Raw genomic sequence first — 23,502 nt, 5'->3', positions numbered from 1 at the left:
TATGTACGATAGGAAGCAAGGGGAGTGGAGAGGGAGGGAATGGCATCACGTCGTCTAGCTGCCAAGTCACCAAACAGGGCCTGGGTTGGGGTACCGATTGACTAGCGATTATCTTCCCTGGTTACTTCCTCTCATAACGGCAGTCGTGGAAGCTTCCGCCTTGCTTCTACTACACAGCCTGGGTGCCCCTTACTAGGTTTCTTGGCGTTCCAATCATTTCGCAGCACTCCAAACAACTTCATCTCCTAGGAGCAAACTCTTCTCTTCTCAATGTGGCAGCACTGCTGCAACAACTTTCCTTCAACTACCATCCTGTTCTGAAGCAGGGGTTTATATCCCAGAATGAGTCGGTGCTTAATGGGTGTGTCGTGGTCTAATTGCCACAGCTGTCCTAGTTATCTAAGCAACACTCTCCTTGAGGGAATAAGGGTAACACTTCTACTTCGGCCTCTGGCTCTGTCATTAATCATTCGGCCCTCTGCTACACCAAGGGTTGGGCTACTGGGACGAAGAGGCAGTGTTGGCGTGAGAGGCCATCAGGTTGCGGTGCTTCAGCTAAATGCTGGACGAATGGAAGGTTGCAGAGAGAGAAACCACCTTGCACTCCTGTGGCGTTCTTCCTTGTTCCTATGCATCCACTGGAGCGGGCGTGATCAAGTCAAAGGGTAACCGCTGCCCGGAAGTACGGAGAGTCTCCATAGCCCTATTTTTATTGCCAGAATTCTTTTCAACTACAGCGATTATTTGTTCCCTGGGGAGGAGCTTCGCTGAGGTACAAGATGGGTGCTCCTCTTCCTACCATCTGGGAAAGGACGGCACGAAGAGTCCACCTCCGAGGCGTCCCTTGCAATGAATTCCTTGGAGTTCGGGCCAGTGAGTACCGGTATGAGGCAGCAAGGGCGTCGCAAATGGCAAATGCGCTCGCCGCATCTTGACTAACTATCTCGGGCCCCGAGCTTTTATAAGATCCGTCATAGGCCGCTCTTGGGTGGCAAATGAGGATGAATTCCGATAGTATCCAACTATACAATGGATTATAAGGCTGACTTTTGCGATTGGTGGGCAATTGGTATTGCCTCCACTTGTTCATTCTGGGGCTTTCACCACTTCCTTCTACGACATGCCCGAGGTATGGTCAGCTAGTCCTATCACGCATATCAGAGGATTAGCAGTGAGACGACAGCTTGCAAAGCGTCAGACTGCTTCACTTTGTCCAGGTGTCTCCAATCAGCTAGTATGTATAACATGTCGTCTAGATAGGCGGCGTAGTTGGCATGGGTCATAATATTATTCAATCAGTTTGAATGTGGCAGGGGCCCAGGGAGTCCGAAAGGAAGGACAGGTACTAGAACAGCCATCGGGTGTAGAAAAAGCAGCCTTTTTCCTGACATCCTCGCAGGGGTATTGCCAATATCCTATGGTAGCAGATTAGGTGGTTAGGTATTGAGTACACTGATGCGTTACGGGTCAAGCATGATGGGTAGCTTCTTTAATTTCTGGGAAGTCGTTACAAACTCCAGGTGCCATAGGCCTTGGGGACAGTACGATAGACGGACATGGCTTGTGGATTCTTCAATGACCCGAGTTCCAGATTCGCATTCCATCCTAATTTTCCCTTTTTATCCGTATGATATGGTCTATTCGTCAGCTTACTCGGTCTGTGGGAAAATAATGATGTTGGACTGTGCCGTTCGACGCTGGTTGGGACAAATAGCGTCCTGTTCCGGTGGATATTTCATGACTTCATCCGTTGTTCTGGGTAAGTCAGGTAAATCTTGTACCTGCTCCTGCGGGCGTTCCGCCTGAGGTAGAGCTCCTCGAGTGACCAGACAGCGTCTCTCTGTCATGCTAGGTTACTAGGTTATGAGGTATATTTGCGCTGGCTTCCGCGGCCTGGTTGTCTAACTTATAATCCCTTCTCCAATGGCTTCACTATTCATATGTCCGTGCACTGGTTGGAGTTGCTTTTGATTCTGGTCGGCTACTAACACCGTTCCACAGCGAAATCTTGCATTTTCGACCGACGGTTGTAGATGTCCGGTGTCTGTCTTTTTTCCTAATGCTCCCGTAATATGGGGTTACGAGTTACCGATTCCGATCTGTGTCATGCTCAATAATTTCTGTCTGGTTGGGTTTTCTGCCCAATCCTTTGGGATATCAATATCGGAGTCGGGGCGTCCATATACAGAGTTAAGGAGAACAATCCTTGACGCCTGGGGTTCGGTATAGCGAGACTTAGATAGGGAAAAGAGTGTCCAGTTTCATCTGTGCTACCACTCGGATCATTTGTTGAGGGTTATTGAAATCTTTTCGACCTAGTCCGTCGTTTTTGGGATGGGTAGTGAGGGTCGAATGGTTGTATCGGAGCAGGGCACTAATTTTCATTAGTTTTTGACGTAACAGGGTCGGTCTGTCAGGATTTCTTAGGATGCAATCTGGGAAAACCTGTTATAGTTCTTTTCTTTGGCCTAGAGGGGGTTTAAAGGATGAGCTCGGATATGTGTGGCATAGTCAAGGAGGATAATAGTTTCGGTGCCCCGGCGACTTTTCTAGGTGGGTGGCCACCTGTCATATGCTATCTCTTCAAGCGGGACTCGATAATAGGTAAATGGGTATGAGTGGGCGCCGAAGGGTGTCGGGGTTATGCAGGCTTGGGCTTCAGGCGGAGGAGAATAAAGTAGACTTCTGCTCGTATTCCTGAGCAAAAACTTCTTTAGGTGCTAGTCGCAGATCTTGTCTCCCTAGAGTCCAATAAGATATGACGTGTGAGCTAACTCTATGAGTACGGCCCTTATGTTGTTTCCGTGGGACTAGGATATGCTTACTTGCTTCCCCTGTATTTTGCCTCTATTCTGAGTACAAGATCAGTTTGAGTCAGGTATATGGCCTTGGGCCTTTGCTTTTTCCTGTTCTACAGCGCACTCCTTTACTTCCACTACGTACCTCCTACGTTCGTCAATGGATTTCGGTATGTCATGTCAAAGGTCTCACGGGCAGTGCTGAACTGACTAATTCTAGGGGCGATTAACCTCCTGGGTGCCTCCAATGGGCAGGAAAATCTCTGAGTTCCTGGACACTAGGGGAATGATTAAGAACTGGTTCAGAGGCAAGCAATAGCGCCCTGAACCTACCCCAGAGAAGAGAAAGCGCGAGACCCAGCAGAACAGTACCGGCAATTTGCCACACCACTAAAACATGTGATCAGTGGAAATCCCCCAATATTACTGAGTTTTCCATTTTTATAGTCTCTCTAATCACCCTGAGCATTCCATAATCATCAGGAACATGCTGCTAAGGTGGTCACTAGTGTATTCCTATTGCTATACTCTTATTATTCAAGCATGGAATTTTTATCAGTAGAGATTCTACGGCAGTTTGATGCCTCTTTTCCTGCCCCCTCTATATTTCACTCTAGGCTGCTTTCACATAGAAGTGCCACTCCCCCACCACCACAGCCTTGTCTGTCATTCCTATATAGTTTCTATCATCACTTCAATAAGTTTCTGTGATGCGTATTTTATCAATATCCTCATTTAAAACAAGGCACTCAAGTTCACGCATCTTAGTGTTTAGCCTGCTTCCATTTGTCTACATCTCTACCTCAATATAATGCTGTCCTCGGGAGCCAAAAAATCGTACGTTTTATAGGTGAAACCATGTTATATCTAACTTGCTTTGATCCACTAGAGTGTACAGCCCTGCCCCTCCCAGAGCACTGCTTTACTGCATTATATCCTAATGTGTGTTATATCGGGTCACGTTATATCGAGGTAGAGGCCTACAAGAACCTAAACAACTTTATTTTGGAAGTTTGGCCCTGATAATATTTCTGTGTTAAAAACAATATTTTTAAGTGTTCTCAAATCTACATGGAGATATTGGACTAGCTGCTAATTAAGAGTTTTGTGAGAATTGTCTGTCAGCTAGTGGTGTGAAAAAAAAAAAAATCACATCCTTGTCTGACATATCTTGCTGGCAAATCTCTAATGCAGACAGTTATTGTGGCTGTGGGGGGGGATCCATTTAAAAGAAGTCAAGGGCATTATATACCTAGAAAATACATTAAAGCAGAGTTAAGGTTGTCCAGTGCAGCCTCATACTCTTCCAGCAAGTGGTGGTGGCAAAAGTTAATGAAATGAAGAACTAAACTACACACTACACCTGCAATACAACCTTAACTCTTCCCGTACCTCCTAACCATGCAGATGGCAAATATCACTCAGAATATATCAGTAAGGGTGGTTCAAAGGTTAATCAACTACTCAGGGAAGTAGCAAATTTTCCATCTTTTGACATCAAGACTGGATGCCTTTTTTGAAGATGTTTTCATCAAAACACGAAGTGTTCAACTTACTACAATGGTAACTGCATGAAATTGTATGGCCTGTATTATACAGGAGGTCAGCTGACTAGTATCTCTTGGCTTTAAAATATACTGATCAATAATTAATAGGAGGAAGGACTAAATGTGACATTCTGGGTGTTGTATTCTACAAATCTGAATACCAACATTTATCTGCACACACTTCAGCTATGTGCACTGTGTCAGGTATAGCTTTAAAGGAATGGTGGAGGGAAGAGTTGGAGCAGCTCAGCAGAGCTATGACTGTGATATGAAGACACAGGAATGTGAAACCTGAAGGAATAGGTATTCCTCATTTCAGTGCTGAGTGATGTAGGTTGTATCAATGAAGGCATACAAAGTGTGTTCTTGTCACAAGGTTTGTCAGCAGTCTGGCGGCATACGTGCTAGTGGTCTCCAATGCTCAGGGAGGGTAAGTGAAGGCAACTACTCAGAAGGAATCCTCAGTGCAAGGTAAAGAGGTGGTGACATTATGAAAGTCTGAGATGGATTGTGTGTCTGAGCGCAGGCCAGGGGCAGGCAGCTTCTGTTCCCTACATGGGACATAATCCCAAATTTTGCCTTAGCAAAGTGAAGGCGTTAGACTTTGTGTTATACTGCTCCTGTGCTCTGTTCCCAAACTGCTCCGTGGTCGGGAGGGTAGAGTGCTAGTGTATGTGTCGTTTGCCTGTTGGGGTGTTGCTGAAACAGGGCAGAGTTGAGGTTGCACTGTGAGGTGTTGTGAAACTTAACTCTTTACATCCCCTTCTAATAACCAAGGGGACAGGAATCCTTACCCAGTGAGGTCACATTCTCATAGTTCTCCTGCATGACGTCTCTGTAGAGGGCTCTCTGAGCGGGGTCCAGCAGAGCCCACTCTTCCTTGGTGAAATACACTGCCACCTCCTCGAAGGTCACTGGCCCCTGAAAGAGAAAGAGCCCCCACTCAGGTCCTGCTGCTACTGACAACCCCACAATTCACAGGAGAGGAGGGCCAATCACATGGAAGCTCTGGTAGGCAGGTGGATAGCATAATCCCACACCTACCCCATTGGAACAGGCAGGAAGCATTAAGGTGAGGGGAGAAAAAGAGAGCCCTTCACCCCTCCGAGCAGAGAGAGGGGACAGGGGTCTTCACATCCATCACTCACATACTAGCCAGAGGCTGATACAGGAGATAAAGCTCCCAGCAGAGTCCACAGTCAACACCATGATGGGAATTACAACACCGTCCCCACTAATAGCAGCCAGATGGGAGACGATGGGGTGTCTTCCCTGGGCCTCGCTGGTGGGCTGACTTCCTTCTAAGCAGCACAACCGCCTATTAAGCCCACACAGGGACTCAGGGCTGCAGCAGGGAATGGCACCTCTACCCACCAGCCCCAGTGCGGACCTGCTACGGCTGCGGGAGAGGCGCCCCAGCCCCAACATGGATCTGCTGCGGCTGGGGGAGAGAAGCCCCTCCCTCGACCTGGTCCAGGCCCACCAGAGCTGCCCCAGCCAGGGAGAGGTGCCTCTCCCCCTGGCACAAGCTGCTGCGGTGAGGGGAGGGGTCCTCTCTCCCCACCGCAACCCCAGGGCAGCCTGCACGCCTAAATCCATCATTTCCAGCCACACTCAAGAGCCCACACCCCCAGCCAGGGTCCTTGTCACCCAACCCTCTACCCCATCCCTGAAAACGTCATCCCCATCCCCACCCCAGAGGCTTCACCCCTAGCCAGAGTCCTCAACCCCTGCACCCAACACCTTCCTCTGAACCCCTCGCCCCCACCCCCACGTATTTATTGCCCTTCTCTCTCCGCAACAGGAACCCACCAGCAACTCCCCGATAATCCCTACCTCAGCTGGCTCCACTGCAGCCATTTTCCTTTTCTGGAAGGATGGAATGATCTGGAGCAAAACACGGATGTTGTGCTGCAGCCTGCGAGGGCTAAAAGATGCAATTGCGGACATGTCAGAACAGGAAATAATTTCACATCAAAATCCCCCACTCCGCCCCCCGGCTCTTTCCTAGACTTTTGCGCAAACAGAAAAATTCAAAACACAATTAGTAATGGGGGGACTTTATCTACCCAGACCTCTGTTAGAAAAGGAATTAAAAAAAAAACACAGAAGTTCTTGGAATGTATTAGGGACCCCTGTTTGTTTCAGAGGATGGAAGAAGTTACCAGAGGACACCCATTTTAGACCTGATTCTGGCTAACAAGAAGGAATTAGTTAGGAAACTGAAGGTGGAAAGCGATATGGGTAAAAGTGATCATGAAATGATGATTTCAAGATTCTAGGAGAAGGAAGGCATGAGAACAACAGAATAAAGACAATGGACTTCAAAAAGGCAGACATCAACAAACTCAGAGATCTGGTAGATGAGGTCCCATGGAATGAAATCCGAGTTGAAAATAAGAGTTCAGGAGAGATGGCGGTTTCTCGGAGACAATATTAAAGGAGCAACAGCAAACTATCACAATGTGAAGGAAAGCTAGAATATTAAGTGGGCAAAATCCCCTATCAGGAGCTCTTGATCAGAAAACAAAAAGGAATTCTACAAAAAGTGGCATAATGGACAAATTGCTATGGATGAGTACAAAATAATAGCACAAGCATGGGGGAGTGGGAAATCAGAAAGATTAACTCACAAAATGAGTTACACCTAGAAAGTTATATAACTGGCACTAAGATAAAGGTTCTATAAAGACGACTAAGGTGTTTAATGCCTTAAAATTGTGACCAGATACTAAAACAATTATTCTTAATCAAGATGGGGAAGGAACAGAAACCACAATGGGGAACTAACAGGCTAAAATATATTTAGATAACTTAGATGTATTAAAGTCAGCAGGGCCTAATGAAGCTCATCCCAGGGTACTTGAGGAATCGGCTGAAGCAGTCTTGGAACAGTTAATTATCTTTGACAACTCCTGGAGAACAGCGAGATGACTTGGAGGTGACACAGGAGCGGAGAAGGGCAGACATAAAACCTGTCTTTAAAAACGGGAACAATGAAGACCTAGGGAATAGAGACCAGTCAAGCCTTACTTAGATAACTGGAAAGAAAATTTTATTAAAACAAACAACCAATTTATAAGCACCCAGAGAACAGTAAAGTGATAAGTTATAGGCAGCATGGATCATCAAATACAAATCATGCCAAACCAATCTAATTTCCTGCTTTGGCAGGGGTACTGGCCTTATGGATGCGGGGGACACTCTAGACATGATACATCTTCATTTTAGTAAGGCTTTTAACCCAGGCCATCATGACAGTCTCATAAGCAAACTAGGGAAATGTAGTGTACATGAAAGTACTATGAGTGCACAATTTCTTGAAAGGCTGCACTCAAAGAATAAGCATTAATGGTTTGCTGTCAAACTGGGAGGATTTACCTAATGGAGCCAGTCCTGGATCTGGTACTATTCCATATGTTCATTAAGGACATGGATAACGGTGTGGAGAGCATGCTTATAAAATGTGGAGATGACACCCAGCTGGGAGGAGTTGAAAGCACGTACAATAGAATTAGAATTCAAAAGGACCTTTATAAATGAGAGAATTGATCTGAAAGAACAAGATGAAATTCAATAAAGAAAACCGCAAGTACTACATTTTAAGCAAGGAAAATCCAATGCACAACTACAGAAGGGGAAGGATCTGGAGGTTAGAGCGGATCACAAACTGAATCCGAGTCAGCCATGTGACAAAGGCTAGGTAAGTCCTGGAATAACGCCACTGGAGGTCTGTAAGGACGGGTTGGACAAGCACCTCAGTGCTGGCCTCTCAAGCGGAAATTTCCACGACGAAGCGGGAATTCACCCCCCAAAGCTCATGGTCAGGCTGTGAGGCGCCACGGGACTCCGCTGCTCTCACCAGGCGGCGAAGCCGTGTGAGGACTGACCAGGAACGGGCGCCTCTGCCCTGGGACCAGCCCGGCCAGGACAGCGCCGCGTGAGGGCCGGGGAGGGGCGATACCGGACCCGGAGGGGCCCCCGGCTGTGGGAGGGGAGAGCGGCGGGGGCTGCGGATGGGATTTCCCGCCAGCCCCGGGCTGGGACCCGCCCGGGTTTCCGTCTCTGTNACTAGTGATTTCGAGAGCCCAAAGAGAGATGCTTTAAAGGGGCCTGTCAGACACCCATGCTCTGGAAATCACGCCCCCCTCAAAGGGGCTCATGTTGGGCCCCCACAGTTCCTGGCCACTTTTGAAAGCCCTGGCCTACCTCTGTGGCTGTAGCACCTTTGGGCCCCAGTAAGGAATCAGGGCCCCACTGTGCTAGGCCCTGTGCAACCAGCTTAGATACAGCCCCTGCCCCCGCTCACAATTCAGCACGTAGTGAATACACCCCATATTTCTCATTATGCCTTCGCTCCCTGGTGGGCTTCTTCTGCCTGACGCAAGACCCACCCCCCTCCACTCGGCACAGCCACAGGCTCGCTGTCCCTAGCCTGGGCCCTGGCTGCCAGCTGGCACCCCAGAGCTGGCCAAGAGCTGCAGAAACCCTCTAAGGAGGGGAAGGAGTCAGATTGCAGGAATTCTCCTGTGCTGCCAAGACACTGAAGAGCAACACGGACTTCTCTCTGATCCCTTCCCCTGGAGGAGATCAGTCCTGCCCGCGGCACCTCGTGCCCCACCCCTCGCCCCATCTGAACCTCCTTGCAGCTTTCGAGCTTGCTCCAAACACGCACCCCTCTGCATCACAGGTGAGCAGGCGGCCCCAGGACGGCAGTCGCAGCACCACTCCGCTGCCTGCTGCGACCACAGCTCCCTCAGGCTAACGGGCAGCTGCTCCAAGCCAGAGCTGCGGCTCAGAGCCAACGGGGAGCTGCCTCTGAGTGGGGAGGCTCAGAGTCCCCAAGACCTGGCACTAGGGCACAGAGTCACCTCCCATTGCCTCCTGCTCAGACCCCGCCCCCCGCTCCGCCTCTTGCTCTCCCCCCCTTCCCTCCAGTCCCTCGTTTTGCCCCCAGCTGCTTCACCCCCCCCCGCCTCCTGCTTAGACCCCGCCGCCCCTTATCCCCTTTGAGGCCCCGGGAAAAGCTTCAGTCCCTGGTACTGACCAGCCCGCTTAGTCCTTCGGGAGCAGCGCTCAGCGCCCTGCCCGCCTGCAGCCCCGGCCACGGGAGCCTGCTCCGGCTTGGGACACGGGTCTCGATCCCGCGGGGGCTGATGCACCTGGGCCCGATCCTTCGTCGCCCCATCCTTTGTCCCCGCCCCCACGGCTTTGTGCCCTGAGCCGCTGCCCCGCTCACCTCCCCCTCGTTACAGCCCCTGGGAGCGATGGGTCCTGGGAAGAAGGAGGCAGGACTTGGGGAGAACAAAGCACCGGGGAGCACGTGGGGGTGAGCGCTCTGGAAAACACGAGACGCTGCTTCCTCAGTCCGTTGTGATCTGGAAACCCTGGACGAGAAACTGCTGCTTCCCCAGCAGGGTCTGTGCTAGGGAGAGACCTTCATTAAAGCTCGTTTCGTGCCCAAGCGAAGGTGGGACTAGCCCCCGGTGCAGCCCCGGACTCTGCCAACATCAACTCCGAGCTAGAGACTCCAGGTGACAGAGACCTCGGGGAAAGTGCTGGGGACGAGAAGGCAAGTGACTCTCTGCCCAAGGGATTCTCAGATGTTGCAGCCCCTGGGAACCTGCTCCCTAGTTGTTAATGTGCCTGCCAGAAGCGTTGCAGCTGCCTGAACAATAGCGGAGCTGCTGTTCTTAGCTGCAGCCAGGATCCGCCCCCGGCACAAATGGGATTCCGATGGGGAAAGAGAAGTGGTTCCCCCTTGTGTGGCTGGAGGTGTGAGGAGGGGAAGAGATGGGGGAAAGCCATAGTGGCAGGGAGGGGAAAGACCGTGTGAAAGGTAGTAGATGGAACTGTCTTTGTGCAGTCAGGAAATTCCAAGGGCAGGGGGGGGTGTTGGGTGGGGGTAACGGGGAGTGAATGGTATCCTTTCCTGTTTGTGCCACTTTCCTCTGAAATATTGATTTAAAGTTCCTTCTTGTTTTTCCCCCTTTTCTCTCATTATCACATATGGATACAAAATCCATGGAGATGTCCTCCTTTCCCCTACAATTTTTGACTCTCTCTCATTTTATTTTTTCTCCATAATTCCCAAATAGCCATTGACATTCTCCTCAGATTTGGAGGCTTTTCCTACCCATTTTATCTGCAGCCATTTGTCCTTGTTTAGGTGGGAAATTGTTGTTCTGACTCCTGAGTCATTCCCCAAAAGGGGTCGAGGGTTAGTGGATGCTGTTTGGGGGAGCCCTCAGGCACAGCTGCCTCTAGGGTGGGGTGTGGCTGCCAGCAACAGGGCAAAGAAGGGGAACTCTTCTAGCATTTTGTGCAGAAACTTTGTTACTGGGAGACAATGGCCTTGTCTACACTACAGGGAAAAGTCAATCTAAGCTATGCAATTTGAATTATGTTTGTAGAGTAACTCAAATTGACGTAGTTTAGATATACTTACCGTGGGATCCACACGCCCATCGACTCCCCTTACGCTTTTCAATCAGGTAGAGTAAATGTGTCTGTGGGTTTAGCCCTGGTGGGAGGGGCCAGGTCTACCCTATAATAAAATGACCAAGCATTTCCCCAGCATGGCAGAATCTAGGATATCTGTTTGCAGAGAAAAAGCCTGGCAGGGGAGGGAGAAGAAGTCATGATGTGAAATTAACTTAGCCAGTTCTGAAACATGTGCGTTGCCCTTCTCGCCCTGCCAGGCTGCAGAATGATGTCCATGTTTCGCTCCAGCTCATCCCATCTTCCCATGGGACGGGGAAGAGAAGTGGCTGAAATGGAACCAGTTCAGGTAGGGATTATTGGACAGTTTGCTGGTGGGTTCCTCCTGGAGGGAGAGGGACAGCAAATCACAGGACATGGGAATGTTTGCGTAGTCTAGTAGGAGGTTGGAGCCAGCAGGAAGCTTACTGGGTGGAGAAAGACGAGGCCAGGCAACCTACTGGGACTTTTTAAATATGTGGCTTAGATTCCAGGAACAGACCCATGAGACTGGAATGTGGAAATGCCCTAATTTGTGGAAGAGGAAACAACCCACTTAGATGGGGCTAGGAAAACTGATCAGATTCCCAGTGCTGGAGCCTGATCTGACTCACCAGTGGTGGATTTGAAATATGAAGGGGGCACCCATCAGTGCAGCCTAGGGGAGATGTGCCTCACGTCATATCCAGCTCTCACAGCGAGGAGGGTGTTGGGCTTCCTACCAGGGAGCTCTTCCTAGACCGTGTGAGGGGCTCCATCTCCTGTATCAGTCTCTGGCTAGTAGGTGTGTGATGGATCTGCTGGGACTGGGAGAGACAAGGGGCTTCCTGTTTGTTTCCTCACCCTGGTGTTTCCTGGATGCTCGGTGTGGTGTGGGATGAGACTGTTGACTGCGAACCTCCAAGAGCTTCCATTTGATTGGTTTCTTTCCCCCCAAGAATACTGGTGTTCTGACTGGGGCAGCAAGTACAGAGTGCAGGGCTCTTGCTCTTTCAGGGGCCGGTGACCTTCGAGGAGGTGGCAGTGTATTTCACCAAGGAAGAGGGGGCTCTGCTGGACCCCACTCAGAGAGCCCTCTACAGAGACGTCATGCAGGAGAACTATGAGAATGTGATATTGCTGGGTAAGGATTCCTGTCCCTTCAGTTCTTATCAGGGGAAATGAAGAGCTAAGATTCACGTCACCCCCACAATGCAACCTCAGCTCTGCCCTGTTTCCGCAACACCCCAACATGGCAATGACACACATACCAGCACCCTGCCCTCCCCTGCTACAGAACACTTTGGAAACAGAGCACAGGAGCAGTATAGCATAAAGTCTAACATAATCATTTTGCTAATGCAAAACTTGGATTTAGGCTCCATGTAGGGAACAGAAGTTTCTGACACCTGGCTGGCAGTCAAACCATTTCAGACTTGCAAAGTGATATCACCCCTTTACCCTCTCCCTGAGGATTCCTTTTGAGTCATTGCCTTCACTTTGTCCTGACTGAACCCTGGAGACCACTAGCACATATGCCACCAGGCTGCTGACAATCTCTGGGACAAGAACACACCCTCATGCACCTTCACTGACGCAACCTACAACACTCTGCATGAAAATGAGGCACACTTAGTCCCTCAAGGTTCATGTGCACCTCTCTTCATATCACAGTCACAGCTCTGCCAAGCTGCTCCAACTAATCCGTCCTTCATCAAATTACAGCTCAAGGTGACACATTGCACACAGCTAGAGGGCATGCAGATAAATGCTGGTATTCCAATCTCTGGAACACAACACAAACAGTGACATGTTATTTCAGTCCTTTGTCTCTACTGTAGATTTATAGACTTCTATGGCCAGAAAGGACTATTAGCTCATTTAGTCTGAGCTCTTCTATAACACAAGACACAGAATTGCATCCATTTACTGCTGTATTGAGGTGAATACCTTGTGTTTGACTAAAGGGTTTTCCAGAAAGACATCCAGTCTTGACTCGAAAACTTCCTGAGATGGAGAATGCTCCACTTCCCTTTGTAGTTTGCAAACCTTTGCACGAGCCTTACTGAATCTTTCCCAGTGGCTAATGCCAATTCCAGGGCTATGGAAGGGGCAGAGCCAAGCTTGTATTGTAGGTATGGCATGTACTTTAACTCTTCATTTCATAGTTTTCAGAAGTTTCAGTTTAGCTGCCATGCACATGCTGAAAGGACACGAGCTAGCACAGGGCAATTTGAATTTTGAATGAATGTAGTTTATGTGTATTTAATTATTTTTTTTAAAGTTATTTCTCTTTGCCACTATAACTATGTCTACCCTAGAGCTTGTGCTAGCATAACTTGTTGATTTTTGACATTCCTGACAGAGCTATTCTGGCAAAACTTTTAAGTGCAAACTGGTAAAAAATGTGCATATGGATTTTAGATCACTTTAAAATATTACTCTTAACCCAAACATTTTGTTATGAGAGGGCAAAACTTCTTAGAAGAATATCTGCAGGATGCAAGACACACATTGTCCGAAAGGTAGTAGCGGCAGGACTCAGTTTCAAATTCATGAGTGTAAATCAGGTTCAGTGGCCACAGCACATCCGCTTGAGCCAAACTATGACAGCAGATTGCTGGACATCCTCTAGCAGTTAACAGAGATTTTGTCTCGCTGCATTGACTCATCAGTTTGGCTTGTGCTGTTGTAAATTCCAAAGTCTTAACTTTTTTCACTACTGGTATCCCAAAGAGGCAGTAAGTGCCATGTATTAACTGAGATAAATACTAAGTTACTGAGATCAGTTGGGGGACAATGAAAACCATCGTTTCAGCCCCAGCTCTGTGCAAGACAAAATTGCAAGAGCCGGATGATTTTATAAAAAGCTGCATAGGATGTGTGTAGGGGGGGCTATATTTTAGGGACCTCTTGATCAAATAACCCAATTAGCTCTTCCCATGAAAAATTTGTCCAATCCGAATAAACGTGAATTTGAGAGTAGTTAGAATAGTTGGTCTTTAAATAGAAAATAATGCTTCCATTGAGCTAGCTCTTGCCTCTCGGGGAGGTGGATGACGTATGCTGACGGGAAAACCCTTCCCGTTGCTGTAAGGAGTGGCTACGCTGAAGCACTACTGCAGTGCAGCTACAGTGTTTCAAGGGTAGACAAGCCCTGAGATACGACATTCAGTGACACCCCAGGCTCTCCTATTCCTTACTGCGCTGAATCTCACCAGCCCATGCTCAATGGTCCTGACTTTCTCTGGGTTTCTCTCTGTGAATAAGAAGCCTATCCAAGGTGACTTATTTTAGATTAAGTCATGTGATGAAATCTCCAGGAATACATCCAACCAAAACTGGCAACCCTATTCCCAGCAGAGATGGGACTAGTTAAATCCCTCATAAGTGAGGCTACGATTTAGTCATAGAGGCTGCGAAAGTCAGGGAATCCGTGACTTCCAGAGACCTCTGTGACTTCAGCCTGCAGAGGTAGGGACCTGTGGAGTACCCCCACCCATGGGAAGCCTAGAGCTTCCAGCCACCACGGGCGGTGGAGGGAACCCTGCAATTCCAGGCTGCCGAAGAAAGCCCCAAGCTCCCAGCTGCTGCGGGGAGTGGGGGCCCCGGACCTGCAGGGGGTGGGAGTACCCTGCCGCTCCTGGCTGCTGCAGGTGGTGGGGGAACCCAGCAACTCCACACTATCGCGGGTGGCAGGGGTCCCCCAGAGCTCCAAGCCACCGCAGGCAGCGAAGCTCCCAGCTGCTGCAGGCAGTAGGAGGCCTGCAGCATCCAGCTACAGGGGACAGGGGGACCTGGAGCTCTGACACCCATTGAGCAGTAGGAGCCCCAGAGCTCCCAGCCAGCCAGCAGCTGCCCAGCCATCACAGGTGATGTGGGGACCTGCAGATCCTCATTTTTTGGGGGATCTTTTTAGTAAAAGTCACAGATAGGTCATGACATCTATGAATTTTTCTTTATTTTCTGTGACCTGTCTGTGACTTTTACTAAAAAGATCCCTGACAAAATCTTAACCTTACTCATGCATATTTGATCACCTAGCGAGCTGCCCCCAGGATTTTACTGGTTAAAATGGGCTAGGGTTAAAGTAATAGAATCTTCTTTGTGATGAATGTCCCATGAATTCCCTGACTGCTCTTGTTTTCTTTCCCCGGAGCAGGGTTTCCAGTTTCCAAACCTGATGTGATCTCTCAGCTGGAACAAGGGGAGGAGCCCTGGGTCCTGGATTTCCAGGGCTCTGAGGAAAGAGGGATCCTGAGAGGTGTCTGCATAGGTGAGGAATCAGTAAATCAATTCCAGAACTCTCAGTGCCTGAAGAAAACAGCTGGGACTCCCTAAAGAGACCCTGTGAGCTCCTGGCGTTTAGGATTATTCCCAGGAGGTATTTTATCCTCAGGGCAGCTGTCACAAATGGCTTCCTATGGCTCCTGATTGACACCTGGCAGTAGTTCCCTCCCTGATGGGAGGTGGAAGTAGAATTGCTTCCCTCCTCTCTCCCCTATGGAAAAGAGTTTTGGAGAATTCAGTTTCTAGTTCTTTTTTTCTCTCTCCCCAGCTCTAATTTTGGTTTGTTTTCCCCTTTTCCATCCCTGTTTCTGAGGTTCCTCTCTCTATCCGAGCAGGTACTGGGATGATGAGTGAGAATGAAGAGCAGAATCCTCAGCAGGAAGATGGTGATCAAGTGGAACCACATGGAGGATTATCACAAAGATCCAAAGGGAATGTGTCCAGGCATTGTGTGCAGGGAAAAACCTGTGAGAGTGAGCACAGGCCAGAGAGGGAGCAGAGAAACCAGCCCAGAGAGAAAGAGGGTAAATCCATTTACTGTCTAGGAACTCACAAGGACCTCAAGCAAATCACAGCCCAGCAGATAAAACCTACAGGAGAGAGAAAAAACACATACAGTGAGTGTGGGAAAAACTTCACTCTGAACTCCACCCTTATTAGACATCAGATGATCCACGTGGGAAAGAGCCTCTACAAATGCTGTGAGTGTGGGAAACAGTTCAGTGTGAAATCAAACCTAATTAAACATCAGACAAGCCACACAAGAGAAAGATCCTATCAGTGTTATGAATGCAGGAAAAGCTTCACTCAGTGCTCATCCCTTATCAGACATCAGAGGATCCACACAGGAGAGAGACCATACGAATGTTGTGAGTGTGGGAAAAGCTTCACTGCCAGATCAGATCTTAATAAACATCACAGGATCCACACAGGAGAGCGCCCCTATGAATGCTGTGAGTGTGGGAAAAAGTTCACCTGGAGCTCAGCACTTATTAATCATCAGAGAATCCATACAGGAGAGCGACCTTATGAATGCTGTGAGTGCGGGAAAACATTCCTTCAGAGCTCAGGCCTTATTAATCATCAGAGGATCCACACAGGAGAGCGCCTGTATGAATGCTGTGAGTGTGGGAAACAGTTTGGTAAGAAATCAAAACTTATTAAACATCAGACAAGCCACACAAGAGTGACAGCCTATGAATGCTGTGAGTGCAGGAAAAGCTTCACTCGGAGCTCATCCCTTATTAGGCATCAGAGAATCCACACTGGAGAGCGACCATACGAATGCTGTGAGTGTGGGAAACGCTTCACTGTCAAATCAGACCTTAGTAAACATCAGAGGATCCACACGGGAGAGCGCCCGTATGAATGCTGTGAGTGTGGGAAACAGTTCACTTGGAGCTCAGTGCTTATTAATCATCAGAAAATCCACACAGGAGAGCGACCCTATGAATGCTGTGAGTGCGGAAAAAGTTTCATCCGAAGCTCACACCTTAACAGACATCAGAGTCTTCACAAGGGAGATACACAGCATAAAAACTTTGTGTAGGGCAGAAAAAATACATTATTAAAAAGACATTTGCTAATTCTTACATAGTGACCTTTTAGGGCTGTTTGCACCATTCGCATCAGCGTGTTATCTCAGCTCCTTCAGGTGAGTTGCCTGCTTTCCTTTTGCAGGTCTGGGGTGAATCCCATGGTCCTTTCTACTAATTCTTTTCTTCTGTGAATTGTGGGAGTGTGTCCCTCCTGCCAAAAATGTCCATCAGCCCTAGCTGGGGGAAATAGGTGTGACCTCAATTACCTGCACTGAGCAGAAATCGAGCTTGACTTTGTCTCCTCTAGGATTTTCCACGGAGTTGGCTGCTCAAGGTAGGGACCCTAATGTAAACACACAGATAGCTTTGCAGTGTTGACATAGCCCAGGTACAATGGTTGGGGTTACCTAGCACCTTCCCCTTTGACCTGTTCTAATCCACATCAATACTCATAGTCTAAACACGCCCTGAGGCTCACATTCAAACTGTCACTCTACTGGCAGAGCGATTGTTAGTCAGCAAGTTCCCCCTTTGGCGACAGATTGTCTCATTCCCAGTTGTTCTCACACTGGTCCAGGTCGTGCTGGACAGCAGGTTTTGTGGGGTTTTTTCACATTTAAAATATATTTCAATATAACAAAGAGGAGGAGCAGCAGTGGGACAAATGTATCATTTCGGCCGTTGTGACAAAGGAAGGAGATGGGCTGAGTCGGATGGATTCCCTCCTTCTCCATGAAAGTCACTATGCCTGTTCCCTCCAGCAGCGCTGGTGTCTGTGTGAGCCACAATGGAGTTTTTCCTCCCTTTATTCTACCCCCCACCTCCCAAAGAATCTCTGCAATTTGATCCTAAATCCGACTCATTAGGGCTAGAGATGCAAGTGTCACAGACCTGGATGGGGAATTCCAGTGGACACAAAACACAGAGTGATCATTCTGTGCTTTTATCCCTGTTTCCATCTGTTGGCAAAGCCACTTCTGGACATTTCCTGCCGATCTGGGATTGTTAGCAGATGAGAAGGGTTGCAGTTTTCCTTCATTCTGATGTTGCTAATTATTTTTGTAAATAACACGGCTCCATAATAATGAAGCAGGTTTGAATGGATCAGAGGAGAAAATGATGGGGGAATTTGCTCTCCTGATTATTTTTGCATAATCAGAGGTAATCCGCTCTGGAATTTCATTTTGTATGAAAGAGAATGTGACTTATACTGCTCTGTGTTGTGGCTTTTTCTCTCTCTCCTGAAGGCCATTTCGTCACATTGAATATTAGTTCTCTGGGATGTAGCTTGGATTTATCAAGGACTTTGGGACAAATGATTGTTTGCTAAAAGCATCCTTCCTTATTTTAGCTGTGTCTTTCCCCCACTGCTGCATGATGACATGAAAAAAGCTCAAGTGCAGCTCACTTATCAGGAGAGGATGCTCCAAACCATTGGGCATGCTGCCAAGGAAACAGTAATGAGTTTAGGGCTCCACTCTGAAATGGTGAACAACAGCAAACCCCAAATTGTGCAAGTAACTGAAGTAACTGGATGCATGTGTCCTCCTATGATTTGGGAAACGCTGTCCCTGTCTGTGTTGATTTGGAAAAAATAGAAGTTCATTTCTGGTGAACTTGCCCATGAGAGATGCTGCAAATGTGCACTACAGTGAACTCAGTGTTGAATGTGATATAGTTGCAGAATATCTATTTTTAATATACTCTGCTCCTTTGGTGACTTGCAGGGATTCTGATGCAGGAGTGTTTCTAGTCCCGAACTTGGACCTGTGCCACCAAATTGGGTGTGTTTGGGGAAGCCATTCCTCACTAACACTGCTCACATTTTGGGTGGTTTTGTAAAGGATTCAATTCCAGAGAAGTGTAAATGTACCCTGACCATGGTCAAGGATTTGGCAAGAACTGTTTGATATAGAAGGCACCCCGCTGTGGTGAACTACAGTCCAGGTAAAACTCTTTTGTTTTTTAACACTGCTCCTTAGTTCAGTGTCTCAGATTACACCCCCAAAGGATGCCATGGCTCGATTGGAAGGTCCTTGACTATTTGGATCCAAAGTTCCGTGAGGCAAAGAGAAATAGTTGATGCCTTCAGAGGACATTCCTTCACCAGCCTGATTGGGAAACAAGAAGTTTCATGCTGTTGAAATAGTGGTAACTGATGAGGGAATTAATATGTCAGGTTCCAATTTCAGACTGCTGGAAATACAAATGTTGAGTCCTGATTCTAGGCTTTTGTCTCATAGCTTTGCTCTTGTGTCTTATGCAGTTGTGCCACTTTGCCTCAACTTTCTGCTTCTTTGGTAAAGAGTGGAAGGTGTGACTATAGAGTTGAGGTTTTTTCTCATGATGCAAACCTTCCCACATAGCATGAGACCCCTTCCACCAACACTTGTGTCCAAATCCCCAGAGATAAATGAACTCTCAGATGTGGAAAGCTCCTGTGCTGGTGCAGATCACGTTTACACTGTGCTCACTTGGTGGAAATGGGGATTAAAAGGAAACTAACATGTATGATAAAATTTTATAGTCTTTGAATATGTTCTTGTAACCAGTGAAAATGAAATTACCAATTAAGTTAATTTCAGGTTAAAGCCTAAGTTAGTGATAACCTGAATTATACTGGAACACTGTGACTTGCATCGGTTTGCTTTTTGCTAGTAATATACAAAGTGGTAGCTAATCTTAAAAAGTTTATTTGATGTAAAATATCCAGTGTGGACTGAGGCGTTCTGAAGTACATCATTACTCCAAGGCTGAGGTGGTGGAATGTTTGAGGAAACTAGTGTATAGGAGAACACAGAATCAGACTTCAGTTGTTTCTATTTCAAATGGTATATGTTTTGACAAGCTTTAAAGTAAAATTATGTAAGGAGACAAGTTGTGAAACCTTTTACCAAATTAGACTGTACGAGTCACTCAGTTCCCCTCTTCTCTGCAAAGCAAAGAGATGTCCCTGGTTCTTTTTATGACTGGCAATGGATGCATGATGCAATAGGTTGTCATGAGATGTCCCTGGTTCTTTTTATGACTAGCAATGGATGCATGATGCAGTATGTTGTTTTTCTGTTTTGTTTTTGCTGCCTGTTATTTTTATGGGAGCTGAAACCCCTTTTCCTGTTTTGAGGAAGCCAGCTGTTATGGCTCAGCCTTTTAACCCTCAAGCCAGGCTATGGAAACCTCCTCCAAACTGTCCTTGGTATTTTCATTTTTGAGATCTTTGGGATTCAAATCTCCACATTGCACGTGGTTCACAACAACCGATTATTTTAAGAAAACTACTGGGTTAAGTGGGACTCTTCCAAACTGACGATAGCTCAAATTCTGCCTAACATGAAATGGATCTGGCCACGCTGTCTGTAACCAAAGCATCCTTCAATCCTCGTTTGCCCGGAGACTTCAGGGAAGTGACTAATGTGGGGTGAGCTGGAATCAACCAAAAAAACCAAAGTAAAGGTGGAAGCCCTTTTGTACCAGCAACCTGTCTAAGAAAGATGGACATGCCAGGACTCCAAAACTGATCCCTTCTGGGGAAGGAAGTCTTAACATCGACAATAGGCTGTGCCAGCCTTGACCTGTCTTCTCCTACCTGAGAGAGCCTGTGACCCCATCACCTGAGTCCTTGACTGCAGCTCTAGCTCCTATTCTATGTGAGTCCACAGTTAGATTCAGTTGTCCATTTCATTGTCTTGTTGTTTTTCCTATATTTCCATACTTGTTTTTATTAACTGGGAAATGTCCCAGCCTTTCTATTCTACTGTGGTGGTAGAGTGGGGCTCAGCATGTGCATGTGTGTATGAAACCTGTCATATCCACACAAGGAAGGAGCTACAAATATAATTCCCTAATTTAAATAAGCCTAAAACTCTGCCCTACAAAACGATTGAACATGTGCTCCTTGTTCTGTGAAAGTGTTCTAAGAACCTAAGCTGTTGGATATATACTGTTAAATACCTGTGTATTAAGGTCTGAATCTGTACTACGTTCTTATCTGTGGAAAGCTGCTGGGAGAAGGTTACCCACATACTGGTGAAATCTAAGGCAGAAGCCTTGAAGTTGTGGCTTAAATGTGAACAATAAACTGGTGTTAGTATCAAAATATTGAATTAGCTCAGTGTGGGTCACACTGCCTGGATGAAGTTCTCTAATAGGGACTAATAACTAAATGGACAACTGCCTCCTTGGGTTCCTGCTTTAGGATTTTTAAGGGTTGATTTTTTTGTTGTATTATTCTGATGATTTGGCTAAACTGATGACTTGATTCCAAAGCAGGATCCTTGTTAACTGATGAATTTCCTGATCTGATCTGAAGATGATCACGCTATTGTATACCCCAGAGCTAGCTGAATAGTGTTAATCGTACTTTAGGTTTAGGATACTGGCATCTCGGATACTGGGCTCTGGGGCCCCACAAGGTGGGGAGGGAGTTTATCAAGTGTAAATGGTAAAAGCGCAGTGGAGTATTTACCCCAAATTTACACAGGGGAGCAGCCAACCTCACAGTGAGGGAGATGGGTGACCTCTTCCCCCCCCCCCCCCCCCCCCCCGGACTGGGGACAGAGGTTACAGGGGGGCAGCCTTAGCCATTCCTCCCCTTGGCTTATGTGTCTCAGTTTCCTCCTCTGAAACTACTTCAATCTGTATAAAGCTTATATGAAGTAAATTCATACACTGTCCACCCTCTGTAACACTGATAGATATGCACAGCTGTTTGCTCCCCCAGGTATTAATCACTTACTCTGGGTTTACTAACAAACAAAAGTGATATTATAAAGCAGGGGTTGGCAACCGATGGCACGCAAGCCAATTTTTTATGGCACGCTGCTGTCTAACAGGGACCCCAGCAGGCAGCAGCATGCCCTTAAAAATCCTGCCCTGTCTGGCCTGGCCCAGCCCACTCCTCTCCGCCCCCTGCCCTCTTCCTGCAGGGCAGGCAAGCTTCCCCTTCCCCCCGCCTCTTGCCCCAGCGTGCTGGGTTCCTGCCCCTCCTCCTCTCCCTCCCTGTGGCCGATCAGCTGATGGCCCTTACTATGGAGGAGGAGAGGGAAAAGTGGAGCCACAGCACAGTGCCTTGTCTGCTCCGGGGACCTTGGGAAAGGGGGTGGAATTGGCATATCTCCTCCAGCCCCCTGCCGTGAGTCACTCAGGGCAGGGGGCTGGGAGCACCCCCAACCCTCTGCCCTGATCCCTCCACACTCCCCAGCCCTCTGCCCTGACCCCTGCACCCCTCAGCCCTCTACCCTGATCCCTGAACTCCCCACACACCCTAGCCCTCTGCCCTGACCTCTGCACCCCCTAGCCCTCACCCCTGCACCCCCCTCACACACCCTCAGCCCTCTACCCTGATCCTTGAACTCCCCACAGCCCTCTGCCCCGACCCCTGCACCCCTCTCACATCCCCAGCCCTCTGCCCTGACTCCTGCACCCCCCCCCACATCCCATGCCCTGACTCTTGCACCCTCCCACATCCCCACCCCTCGCACCAAACAGGGGCTCCTACACACACCACATTCCCACCTGCACCCCTCGCACCAAATGGGAGCTGCCCAGGTAAGCACTCCACACTCAAACCTCCAGCCTCAACCCTGAGTCCCCTCCCTCATTCTAGCTCCTAGCCAGACCCTGCGCCCCACCCTCCAGCCTGCTCCTTCACCCCTGGTCCTGTTCTCAATGCACTGGAAAAGAATGGGTCAGAACCAGGGAGAGGGTAGGTACCTACCCTACGTGGGCAGGGCTGGGATCCCAGACTGGCAGCAGGCTGAGCCGCTCAGCCCACTGCTGGTCTGGGGTCCCGACCGCCGGCCCTGGTCAGCCCACTGCCAGCCTAGGAACCTCAGGCTGGCAGCGGGCTGGTGGCATAAGATCAGCATTTTAATTTAATTTTAAATGAAGCTTCTTAAACATTTTGAAAACCTTGTTTACATATGACAACAGTTTAGTTATATTATATAGACTCAGAGAGACCTTCTAAAAAACGTAACGTATTATTGGCACGCAAAACCTTAAATGAAAGTCAATAAATGAAGACTCAGCACACCACTTCTAACAGGTTGCCAAACCCTGTTATAAAGGATATGGAGTGCGTCACACTCCGGTCATAGCATAGATGCAGGCAGCTAGAGCAGCCTCACCTGCCCCAGAGATCTCAGGAAAGTCACACACCCCTATTCCCACCACCAAGTATTGGTGCACCACACAGGGAAACTGAGGCACACACAGTATTCATGCAAAACAGTAAAACTCACATAGGCTCAACAGTAAGACTCTCATACAACATAAAGGAAAATCCCCACTTTGTCACACCCTCTATCCCTGCTCCTTCTCTGTTATTTACATTGAAAATATAGTTACATTGAGAACGTAGCTAATGTAACACCAATATTTAAAAAGGGCTCTAGAGGTGATCCCGGCAATTACAGACCGGTATGTCTAACGTCAGTACCAGGCAAATTAATTGAAACAATAGTAAAGAATACAATTGTCAGACACAAAAAGAACAAAAATTGTTGGGCAAAAGTCAGCATGGTTTCCGTAAAGGGAAATCGTGTCTTACTAATCCAGGGGTGGCCAGCCTGAGCCTGAGAAGACGACAGAATTTACTAATGTACATTACCGAAGAGCCACAGCAAATATCAGCAGCTCCCGCCTGCTCCCAGCACCTCCTGCCCACCAGCTGCCCCGCCGATCAGTGCCTCAGCATCCCTCCTGATCAGCTGTTTTGTGACATGCAAGAGGCTTGTATGGGGAGGAGTGAGCATAGCAGGCTCAAGGGAAGGGATAGAGTGGGGGCAGTCAGGGGATGATCAGTGAGCACCCCCAGGCACACTGGAAAGTTGGCGCCTGTAACTCCAGCCCCGGACTTGGTGCCTATAC

General features: G+C 48.2%; 4 protein-coding genes across 6 annotated transcripts in view; 2 read left to right on the top strand and 2 right to left on the bottom strand.

Annotated features, from left to right (window-relative positions):
- LOC142047432 (zinc finger protein 189-like) overlaps positions 1-6,310 on the bottom strand; it is a 17,599-nt gene extending 11,289 nt beyond the window's left edge. The window contains exons 1-2 of the mRNA XM_075070425.1: positions 6,182-6,310; positions 5,140-5,266 (exon numbers count right to left, since the gene is read on the bottom strand). Of these exons, the coding sequence (XP_074926526.1) occupies positions 5,140-5,266; positions 6,182-6,295 (241 nt within the window). The 5' untranslated portion in view covers positions 6,296-6,310. The remainder of the gene's footprint in view (positions 1-5,139; positions 5,267-6,181) is intronic.
- LOC116824014 (uncharacterized) overlaps positions 1-23,502 on the bottom strand; it is a 585,485-nt gene that overhangs the window by 20,215 nt on the left and 541,768 nt on the right.
- LOC116823303 (uncharacterized) overlaps positions 1-23,502 on the top strand; it is a 703,657-nt gene that overhangs the window by 509,235 nt on the left and 170,920 nt on the right. The gene's annotated exons all lie outside the window — the stretch shown is intronic.
- LOC116824748 (uncharacterized) lies at positions 9,231-20,726 on the top strand. Of its 3 annotated transcripts, XR_012656686.1 has the most exons (6): positions 9,231-9,879; positions 11,047-11,135; positions 11,822-11,948; positions 14,967-15,080; positions 15,430-19,627; positions 19,684-20,726. XR_012656686.1 is itself a non-coding variant. In XM_032780278.2 (5 exons), the coding sequence occupies exons 2-5, from the start codon at positions 11,055-11,057 to the stop codon at positions 16,641-16,643; spliced, it is 1,536 nt and encodes a 511-aa protein (XP_032636169.2). In that variant the 5' UTR covers positions 9,662-9,879; positions 11,047-11,054; the 3' UTR covers positions 16,644-20,082. The 3 variants fall into 3 exon arrangements, 2 of the variants coding, with proteins under 2 accessions (XP_032636169.2, XP_074926481.1); XM_032780278.2 differs by having other exon boundaries at positions 9,662-9,879; positions 15,430-20,082; XM_075070380.1 differs by having other exon boundaries at positions 9,662-9,879; positions 14,964-15,080; positions 15,430-20,082.

The sequence above is a fragment of the Chelonoidis abingdonii genome, chromosome 11, assembly GCF_003597395.2.
Source record: "Chelonoidis abingdonii isolate Lonesome George chromosome 11, CheloAbing_2.0, whole genome shotgun sequence".
Taxonomy (NCBI): Eukaryota; Metazoa; Chordata; order Testudines; family Testudinidae; genus Chelonoidis; species Chelonoidis abingdonii.
This window is presented reverse-complemented; position numbering and strand designations above follow the sequence as displayed.